We start from the raw sequence: 10250 nt of genomic DNA on the forward strand, positions 1-10250 counted from the left end.
GCCTTCAGTTTGGGATGCATTTCCCCCAGTGGCAAGTTTAAATCGTGCTGCAAACACTTCACTATACAAAAACACATCAACGTGTTTTTATTTTTTAAATAATAGAAGTTTAAGCGTTATCTTGGTTTACTGCTCATCTCCTGCCCTGCACGCGTCGTCTTGTGAGTGAGCTCGGCTGCGCACTGAGTAATTACATACCTTGCGAGTTGCCCAGCCACCCACCGCACACTTGCCGTGTGTACCATATACGTAGGCTTGCCCGGCCCTTGCTCTCCTGCCCCGGAGGGAAAGAGAGAGAAGGGGGCGGGGGGAGGGGGAGCTGCGCGACGCGTCCTGAGAGCGACAGTGAGGAGAGGATGCCTGTCCTATGCGGGGGGCAACGCGACAACTGTCACTGCCGGCGCCGCGCGGGCGTGCGAGATAACAGACAATACACGCGCACGCGGAGCACGCGCACACACGCGCGTGACGGGGCTGGCGGCGGGGGATGAGGCAGCCCCAGCTGCAGGCCCACGGCACTCCAGCAGTCTCCCAGGCTCCGCAGTCTCCCAGGCTCCACGGCGCGAGCAAGCACGTCGTGCTCCAGCCATGCCCGGTACGAGGGCGACGCGCGCTGCCGTCGCGGACATGTCCGAGCACCTCGCCGAGCACCTCGCCGTCGACAACTAGTCGTCCCGTGCAAAGTAAAACAGTGCGTCGCGGAGATGTGGTGCAGCGCCGCCCTGCTGCAGCTGCTGCAGCTGCTGGTGGTGTGCTCCGCGAGGGCGTACTTGGATTACCCGCCGTCCACGGCCGGTCTCTACCAGTTCATCGGTGAGTAACACTGTTAGAAAAAGTTCTGGGATTTCACGAATGAACACTCGTGAAAAATATTGCCAAAGTCCTTTGGGATTTCCAAACGGACTCCATAGATTTTACTTGCCGAGTTTAGCTTCGGCTTCGAAACACTCAGGCGACCAACAGCTGCTTTCCGACATGAAAACTTAAGAACGGAGTCCTCTGGGAATTACTTGTAGTGGTTGAGAGAGAATCTTTGTGAAATCCCAACACATTTTTAACAGTGAATGTATACTATACACGAGGTCCCGTTGCTTCGCGCCCCCACCGTCGTCGTCGTCAGCTAGATCTCGGCAGGACTTCTTCAAGCATTCACAGATACGCTCAACTACTGCCTCTTTAGAAAATAACGTAGCCGCAGGCGAAGGTACGCGACGTCACTTTGACGTCATTCGACGTCACATTAACCTGTTTCTCCTCTGTCCGTCCCAGGCGCCCCCGGGCCCCAGGGCGCCAACCCGTTCTACTACCCGCCGTCGGCGCCGCCGTCGCTGCATCCCCGCGGCTCGGCCACCTTCCTGACGCCCTGGGACGCGGCCGAGGTGCCCGGGCTGTACGCCAGCCGCTACGCCGCCAGCGCGCTGCCCCTGGGCATGCTCACGCCGTGGCACGCACCGCCGCACGCACCGCCGCACGCACACGCACCGCCCCAAGCGCTCGTGCAGCACGCACCAGCCCAGCGTTTCTGTAAGAGAAATTTCAGAATTACCCTTCTCGCTCACCGTCCGATTCTTTTCTGCTCTTGTCGGCATGGCTGAGCTCAGATTGGTCCAGGAGGAGCGAGCAGCCAACGTCACTTATGCCTCTATTGACAGCACGGGGTACTTTTACCCCGTGCGAGACTCCGTTTGAACATCCAGGCTCATTCTCTCAAAAAATGGAACAAAATTATCTGAAACAAAGTGCGAATGGAAGAAGTAGTTGTCCTTGATTTCTTCGCGCCCTTGTCGCCCTGTTTTCAACTACATAAGGTACGAGGGATGTGAAAGTTATGTGACATTCTTTTTAGATAGCGGTCGAGGACGCCCTGCTCTGATCCCAACTCCATACGCCAAGTTCTCTTCGGGCGCAGACAAGCTGTCGAACAACGTGAACGCTGTCTCGGTGCATCCAAACGCGCGTAAGTCTCTACACGGCGCCTCGGAGTCGGGCTGTTCCACGCCGCGCGGTCTTGGTAGACTGTACCGCCATCCATGCATGTGGGATGGTTGCCTACTGACACGGCGCTCGTGGAGTCCTGCACTCTAGGCCGTGCCGTGCGACGTGGTGATTGCCGCTACCGTGAATATGCTTTGCGCAAACGCCAATCTCGTACGCCACTGTGGAGTATGGAGAACATTTGTTTAATTTCAAATTGTAATTTGGCTTATCCTTTACACCTTCTCAGTGAACCTCCCGGAGCCAGGGTTCTACGGCCGGGCGGCCAGCACGGGGGTGCCGGGACGGGACGGCGTGCAGGGTCTACTGGGTCCGGAGGGACCGGCCTACCACGATAAGGCTGCCATCGGATTCTACGGAAAACCTCTAAAGTGACCCAGGCGGTTGGAATAATAGAGGTAACTCTTTGTTCCCATTGAACCACCAGTCCATTCTGGCCATTCCGGTTGTCCCCTGAAAGCAAGGTGCCTGAAAGGGTCTTTTGCGCCGAGCTTTAGTGGGGAAGTGCCAGGCCAGCACTCTGATGTCTGCGACACCTTGGTCTGCGACTATGTAACGTTACATCTTTTTGAAATGGCATGAAACATTTTGAGGACAAGTAGAGCCTCCAAGAAAAATTTTCACTTACCCTGTACACACGATGACACTCTTTTCTTGCCCGTTTGATCGCTTAAGTACTTGGGGGAGGGGGTGGGGCTGACTCATTCCTCTTTCTGCCAACTGAGAAATACTGAAAGAAGTTTCCGGTAGAATACAATTTGCTGAACTCAAATCTGTAAAATTCAATATTTCAAATTCTCACTACATCTTTTTGTAAATCTTCTTCAAATATTAGCATTGTAATTTTCCTAATAGAAAATTTAGAGATAACAATATGGACGGGAATGTTGGTAAGAAATTACTACAAGTGGAAAGGGCGGGGATCTGCGATCTGTAACTGTTTGCCTGCTGTTTGTTTATTTACATCCAAAGACAGCTGTCACTTTGTCGAAATGAATTCATCCTTTGCGAACCCCATATCTTTAATGGACTTTTCTTTAAATAAGAGTGATATAAAACATACATCAGTTAGTAAACATGGTAAGATAATGGTCGGAAAGTGTGTAACAGTTTTGAGAGACGCGTCATAACCCCAATTAAGCGTTAGGGTTATGCTTTGAAAACTGATCTATTTAGTTTGATTTTGATTGTCTTTCCTAGGTGATCGAGAATTCATGGTATGGATGTCATCGTTTAGCCCAAATCTACTAAGTAGATACCCGACTCTTACGAAGGAGGCTCAATCTAAACTTCGGAGCCTGTACACCATCAACCAACAAGCAGACAATGCTGTTGAAGAAGTACTTAGGGGCTTAAATCGATGCGAACAGGACTATGAAGCATTGGCAGAGAAGACTGTAAGTCAACTTCAGCTGCTAGGTTTGAGTGAAGATGAAGAATTCAGCTGCGAGACACAAAATGTTCTCCGAGAAGTTGGAGCTATCATCAGTAAGGGTCATGTTGGAGACGGAACTGGTGCGGGCTCTGCTGCTACACTAGCTGTAGATTTTTTGGCTCACGCCAGTGCTGCTAGACAAAAATTAAATCTGCTGAAAGATATCAAGCTGATGCGAAAGAGGAATGAGAGACTGAAAGATAATTTGTTATATTTTGAGAAAGAGTATAAAATGGCAGCAGATGAAGTATCAAATTTGCAGAATTATTTAGAAAGCTCTGCTGTTGAACTGAATGTAAGCCACTCTAATCTTTCAAACTTAAGTAAGACAAATTCATCATCCAGAATAGAGTTTGAAAACCAGGCAGTACCTTCAACCATCTCAACTCAAGCCATATTGGACTCACATTACGCTTATGAGGGTTTAATCAAAGACATACAGAACCTTGAAAAAAAATTTGAGCAATATGGAGAGCTTCCACCTAGCATTACAGAGGCTGTTAAAATAGTTGAAAGAACAAAGGAACAGTTAGAGTCCACTTCAGCTACTCTAAAAATGAAATTGACATCTTATCACAAGTGAGAGTATCGATGATGAAAGGAATGCAATGTGTACTTTACCTCTGTTGCTACATGTTTTAATATGACCGAAAATAATAAAAAGAACCTCTAAACATGACAACTTTTTCAGTTGGAACATTTATTCACAGCATAACAACCAGCCATCATTAACAGAGATTTAACAACTGACCAAATTTTGGTCATATGTACAGTATTAACAAAAAAAATTTACAGAGTTTCATTGGCATTGATAAACTAGATAACAAAATATATGCAAAAATAAAATTTAAAAATTACAATGTTTACAACTTTGTCAGTACTCTCTCAGTATCAGAATCATCTGAGATACACGGGGACCTAGACGATGCTGGTTGCACAGATGGCCCAGGAAGCAAGTTAATCCCTTGCAAGTGAGGTGTGATAGATAATGAATTATTTGTACTAGACCCTGGTGGTGTGTTGGTCACCATGTATACCTGAAGGACATGGCGGTCTGGGTTATCGGGCAAGGGGGTTTTCAATACAATAATAGATCCAGGTTCCATTCGAGGCAGAGTCGGTGTTGATGGTAGTAATCGGCTCACTGGAGTTGTCACACTAAAGCTGGCTGGGTTTTGAACATTCTGTGGTGTCACTTGAATTGTCCGTACTTTAGAGGTGGGAGTAGATTGGTGCACTTTAGCTCCGCTTGAAGTGACTATGCATGATGCTGATGGTAAACCAGGGCCTGACACTTGCACTGTTTTAGAGGTGGGAGTTGTCTGATACACTTTAGATCCGCTTTGAGTAACTATGCCTGGTGCAGATGGTAAAACAGAACCTGGCACTTGAACTGTTCTAAGAGGAGTGGACTGGGGCAATTTATAGATAGGTGTAAAGTTTGTGATGGGAGATGATACAGGCTTCGATGATGGTGCAGCACTTGGTGTTGTTTGTAGAACAGATCGTTGGACTACTTGAATGGCGTTAGGTGGGGTCACAGACATTCCAATACTGACAAGGGGAGGAATTCTCATGGGTGTACTTTGTACTGGAATGTTCACATGTGAAGGAGCTACAATCAACTTTGTTCCAGCGCTTGAAATGAGGTTCAAAGTAGGTGGAGTACGTAATCCTGGCCCAACTGATGGTTGACTGTTAGAAACTGATGCAGGTAACTCTTTTTCAGAAGCACCAATAATCTTTGTAGGAACTTCATTGCAACTTTTAGAAGTTGATTCTGATGAAATTTTCACTGGCCTTTTCCTGGGTTTAGTGACTTGCTTGGTTTTTATCTCTTGTGGGTTTGTGTCCTGCCCATCTATTCCATTCAAATTTGATGGGGTTTCTTCATCCAAGTCAAATAATGCCACAGAGCCAGCTTCAGAGTCTACATTAGAAGATGTGGATAATGGAACAATTTTCTTCTTTGTCTTTGATATTTTACGTGAAGTTCCTGCTGGCAAGTCTCCAGGCCCAGCTTTTGTGTCCACATTGGAAAATGCTTGCTTTCCTTGCTTCTTGTCAGAAATATTGACTCCTAAGGCCAACATATCATAATCAGCATCAGCGTTTCTATCTCTTTTGACATCCATTGGTATTTCTTTCCTTGGACGTGATTTAAGTGGGGGCTTCCTCACAACCGTATCACCAGGTGAGTTTTCTTCCTCTTCTGTTAGAAGTTCTGCCATTGCTGATACACCTGAAAATGAAATGGACATTGAAAACTACCATTATAAAACACAATACTGTACACAATTTAATTTGTAAACGGCAATTTTGTGTAAAAATCATCATACATTTGGTTTTCTTTTTCTTAGGTGGTTTTTTGGCTTTCTCTTCAACATCACAGGGTTTGTCTTTCTCTGCTTCTTTTTGCTTTGCCAGTTCCTCCAAACGTTTTTCTTCTTCATCTTCTAATTCTACAGTGAAAATAAAATGTAAAACAATTACTAGGTAAACAAACAGAGTTAAGTAGCCAAACACTGTCTTCAGATTTAACATACCACACTCTTTCTGAAGCTCTGATACATCAAAGTCAAGTGGTTCTGCAAGAGCTTTATTTACAAGTTTACAATTTAATTTTTCTTCTTTCTTAAACTTTAGTTTTAATTCTCTTCGGGTGCGATTACGAAAGTATGGTTTCATTAGAGAAAAATCAGTTCCCACAACGTTGAGAGCTCTATAGAATTTTTTGGTTTCTGAAAAAATTCTTAAGTTGTATAAAAAGAAGACACACAGTAAGACGCAATATTTTTAGTAAAGCCAAAGACTTATACTCTTACCATGATCTGACCAATCCTTTGAGCGAATTATTTTTTTGTAATGGCCATAGCTAGAACCAGTCTCAACGACAACTTCAGATCTCTCCAGATCTTCCCTGCTTTTTTTGGTTCCAGTAGTTTCAATAACCTTTAAAAGAATAGGATAATCTTGAGAATAAATTTATAAAACTAAAGAAAGGTAGCATAAAATATCAGGAAAAATTAAATTAAAAAACAACAAAAAATGGATCAAGCTCTCAGACTCTTACCAAGCTCTGTTCATCAAGAATTAATGAGCCATCAGCCCCAACTTTGACTTGTGGAACCGGCATAGCTATCTCCTCAGTATCGTCATTTGTGTTTTCCTTCCCGCCATCAACATCATCAACTGATTCTTCATTTAAACGATCTTCTTGGATGGATGAAACACTGGAAACACTGAAAAAGATACAATCCTGAGTGAGAATTTTAGAACTATTTGACTAGCACTAGTTCACATTAAAAATTTACTCAGCCTTACGAATTCAAGCGATCACGAATCTTCTTGGTTGAAGAGTCATTTGATCTGGAACAGGAAACAACCTGTTAAGATGTACTCAAAGAATGGAGAAATTAGTAACTGCTGTAAGATCTTACTTCATTGGATTTTTTGATGGGTTGTAGAAAATTAAGTCAAACATTGTTAAGCTTGACCGCGGCAATGGGCCATCAGTGCTAAGTCGACTTTTTAGACTTTTCCGTGCAGCAGCTACTTTTTGAGCATTGGTGGATTGCTTTCGCTTGACACCACTGCAAGAAAAAACTGGTTTAGATCATTCTGTGAGAGCTAAGAATCTCCACACAAAAATACATTGACCTACCTTGATTCCTTTTGTGGGCTTGAATTGGACTTATCTAAAGTATTGGAACTATCACATGCTGTTTCATGGGAATTATCTTTGGTCTTTAACGGAGAGCTGGCAGGTACTTTGAAAGATGCAGGCAAATCAGGAACTGCCTTGCTACTGGAACAAAAGACAATTTTTTTATAAGTTTAGGAAATAAAAAATCTTGTTATATAAATAGGACAAAATGTTGCAAATCTCATTAATTAGCGATGACTGACAGGCTAATTGTAGCACTTTCTAAATTGACTTAGGCACTCAGAAATTAAACTAGTAAAAAACAAAGGAGTGAAGGATTTCTTATAGAATAAACTAAAACTAAAAATGATTGGCATCATATGTAATAAAGCTTACCCCGTTTTTGTTTCAGGAAAAGAAGGTACAGGTGTGGAAGCCTGGCCACCTAATTTTGATGGTTCATTGATGTCAGAAGCTACTGCTTGTTTGTTGTTCTCTTCAGGATTAGGTCCAGGAGTGGTCACAATATCAATTTCACTGGTTTTCCTTTGAAGCAATTCTGCAGGCTTCAACCTATTTTAAGCAGAATGCAAAAATAAACATAACATTACTAAAAGTACAACAACAGAAATTGTGAATTTTTTTAACCATAATCTGATGACACATGCTTTTAATAAAATGTCAATTGGTTAAAAACAAAATATCTCATTGCATTAACTCAGCAGAGGTTATTCTATCTAGCTTGAATATCACACAGTCTGTGTGTTAAAATCCAAGATGACATTTAGTAGAAGTAATAATAATAACAACAATGATTTCATACTTGTTTGGAGGTGGAGAACATGGAGAGGATACTGCAAGATCACTTGCAGGTCTTTTCCTCGCAGCAGCTGTTAAGTTCACAGTGGGCTTGGTCCGTCTACTTCTGAGAGGAAGGCGGTTGCTTTGAGTGACTGCACCATCAGTGGTGAGAGCAGAGGTTGAATCAACTTTAGCAGCTTCTTTAACTACTTCTAACTGGCTACTTGAATCTTTATCATCATTAGAAGATTTAGAGCCAATGACGTCATGGTTTTTTTCTGAAGAGGAATGTGACTTAGCAGAGCTTTGTACAACTTCTTCATCAATGCGTGCAGATTTCAATTCAGAGTTACTTATATGAGACTCAGTGAGTTCTCCATCTAATCTTTCTGAATTTGATGTGGATGTAGCAGAAAGAGAACCACAATCTTCTTTACATGAATCACTTGTACCATCAGCGGACAAGGATTTAGTGGTGCTGACGCATTGATCTCTGTTAACAATAACAGATTTTCGATCCTTTTCCACAGTCACAATTACAGACTTTCTATCAGGAGTTGATGAAGAGTCAGTTATATTTTCTGACTTTTTACATGGACTATCAACCTTCTCTTTAACATCAAGTGGAAAATCTTTGATGGAATTTTCATTGACTTTCGTAGATGGGGGAGATGTTTCATCATTACCTTCATCTACATTTTCATTGGTTTTAGTTGTAGCTAAAGGACGGTTACGTCTAGCAGGTAAGTTGGCTACTGCCTTAATCCTTGACCTGCGTGTCGCCATTAGGAGTTATCTGCAACAGAGAAATTAAAAGAGTCACTAAAGTAAGCAACTTGATGGTTGGTATTTCAATAATTTGGAAAAACGACGACTTGACAAGGTCTTTTTTATCCAAAATCAAAACTTAAATATTTCAAGCAATTGAGAAATCATTATATGGTGGCACGGTGACGAAATAAGATAACAATTATAGCGGTAACTTTAGAAAACTATTGAGAAAAACAACATAACCTACAATAAATATAGGAAATAAAGAGAGAACTATTAGCGGATGACAAGAAAAAATACCTAATGATATTCGACATTTGGTTTATCAGAGAAAATATTAAATATTTACTTCAATTCTTTACTAATATTACAAGGTAAAATAAGCAGAGCAGAACAATGGTGTTGGAAAAACCAATACATCGCAAACCATGTGTTCCAGGGATCATTTAAGTCAAGTCATATGATTTTCTTCAAACCTTGAAGTTCGTGTCCTTTGAATTGAGAAACTAAACAATCTCAGGGTAGCAATGCGGATATATGATCGACACAATAAGAATATACATCGTGTTCGCTTTCAAAAAAGCTCGCCACAACCCTAGACAAAACGAGCCAAACACGACATCTTGTCTGACGCCCAAGCATCCCCCCCCCCTTTTCCCCCACCAACTACTGTGCAAAACATATTGTCTGCCCTGGCAATCCCGGTTGATTCCGACCTTTCTTCTGGATCCTAGCTGGATCTGGAGCCTTGCAAGCGAGAAATGCCACTTTAAGAAGTCCAATGCATGATTTTGGAAGTATCAGTGATTCTTTATTGGAAAAATTGGTAATCTGCAACCTTCTTGCCACGCACTGTACGGAAGGAAGGCAGTAAACGGACCGAAATAAAATTTATTGGTTCAGCTGAAGGTTTTTTAAAACTTCCTCTTGTGAACGGCGTGGTTGCAGATGTCTTTGCTCATTGTCCTCGAGCACCACATGGGCCGGTAATTGTGCAGGACAATCCGCAAGCAAGAAAGCAGAAAAACGCGACATGTGAAGAGTATGCTTGATATACGCGGGTGGAAAGTTATATCACTGGCTACGTCCCACACGTCGCGGCTTTCTGCAGCTATGGGCCGAACGCCGCATCCCGCACTCGTCGTCGCGTCGAACGGCGATACCCCGCGCAAGGCTTGCGGGCACCGCAACAGTGATAGAAATGGACGACGTTTTGCACGCAGTGAGAACGCCAAGAACTTCATATATGAGCCATTGTACTGGTAGCGCCTGCAAAGCGCTGGGTAGGCAATCCCGCCAAGCACCTGCGTGGAGCCGGCGGCCCGCCCCGCCCCGCCCTCTAAGCGCTTGGAGCACCTTTCGTGACTACCCCTACAAAATGTACCTTCAGAGGTTGGCGCTCAAGGACCAAAGGCCTACGTCTCCCAGCCAGAAATTGAATGTGTCGACTCAAAGTTGAATTTCAGGACATCTAATGGCCATATCAACGTCGATTCAACGTCCCAGCTGGGGCCTGATGCCGCCAAGCACACTCTTACTGAATTTGTTTGGAGGGCAGGTTCCTCGCAACAACCGGCTGACGCGCCTCCAAGATGCGGTTTG

At 43.7% G+C, this 10250-nt stretch overlaps 3 protein-coding genes across 5 annotated transcripts in view; 2 read left to right on the top strand and 1 right to left on the bottom strand.

Annotated features, from left to right (window-relative positions):
* The first annotated feature begins 2896 nt into the window (after positions 1-2896).
* On the top strand, positions 2897-4112 carry LOC113201976 (uncharacterized). The gene is made up of 2 exons (XM_026415999.2): positions 2897-3075; positions 3196-4112. The coding sequence occupies exons 1-2, from the start codon at positions 2988-2990 to the stop codon at positions 4011-4013; spliced, it is 906 nt and encodes a 301-aa protein (XP_026271784.1). The 5' UTR covers positions 2897-2987; the 3' UTR covers positions 4014-4112.
* Positions 4101-9294, bottom strand: LOC113201975 (uncharacterized). Of its 3 annotated transcripts, none has more exons than XM_026415998.2 (11): positions 9125-9294; positions 7900-8673; positions 7473-7649; positions 7095-7235; positions 6871-7023; positions 6755-6799; positions 6504-6672; positions 6256-6382; positions 5977-6171; positions 5770-5892; positions 4101-5672 (listed from the first exon to the last, which is right to left on the bottom strand). In XM_026415998.2, exons 2-11 carry the CDS (start codon positions 8661-8663, stop codon positions 4294-4296), a joined length of 3273 nt encoding a protein of 1090 aa, XP_026271783.1. In that variant the 5' UTR covers positions 8664-8673; positions 9125-9294; the 3' UTR covers positions 4101-4293. The 3 variants fall into 3 exon arrangements, with proteins under 3 accessions (XP_026271783.1, XP_026271781.1, XP_026271782.1); XM_026415996.2 differs by having other exon boundaries at positions 7095-7238; XM_026415997.2 differs by lacking the exon at positions 9125-9294 and adding an exon at positions 8949-8969 and having other exon boundaries at positions 7095-7238.
* Positions 9295-10164: 870 nt separating this feature from the next.
* LOC127750644 (serine protease gd-like) overlaps positions 10165-10250 on the top strand; it is a 7673-nt gene continuing 7587 nt past the window's right edge. The window contains exon 1 of the mRNA XM_052272839.1: positions 10165-10245. Within this exon, the coding sequence (XP_052128799.1) occupies positions 10165-10245 (81 nt within the window). The remainder of the gene's footprint in view (positions 10246-10250) is intronic.

This window comes from Frankliniella occidentalis, unplaced genomic scaffold, assembly GCF_000697945.3.
Source record: "Frankliniella occidentalis isolate FOCC.00 unplaced genomic scaffold, Focc_3.1 Scaffold226, whole genome shotgun sequence".
In the NCBI taxonomy this organism is placed as follows: domain Eukaryota; kingdom Metazoa; phylum Arthropoda; class Insecta; order Thysanoptera; family Thripidae; genus Frankliniella; species Frankliniella occidentalis.

Coding starts and splice junctions, on each gene's coding strand:
- LOC113201975 (XM_026415996.2), bottom strand. CDS start 8,663: ATGGCGACACGCAGGTCAAGGATTAAGGCAGTAGCCAACTTACCTGCT. Junction 7,024..7,094: donor AGCCCACAAAAGGAATCAAG/GTAGGTCAATGT, acceptor TTTTTCTTGCAG/TGGTGTCAAGCGAAAGCAAT. Junction 6,800..6,870: donor CCATCAAAAAATCCAATGAA/GTAAGATCTTAC, acceptor TTCCTGTTCCAG/ATCAAATGACTCTTCAACCA.
- LOC113201976 (XM_026415999.2), top strand. CDS start 2,988: ATGAATTCATCCTTTGCGAACCCCATATCTTTAATGGACTTTTCTTTA. Junction 3,076..3,195: donor TACATCAGTTAGTAAACATG/GTAAGATAATGG, acceptor TGTCTTTCCTAG/GTGATCGAGAATTCATGGTA.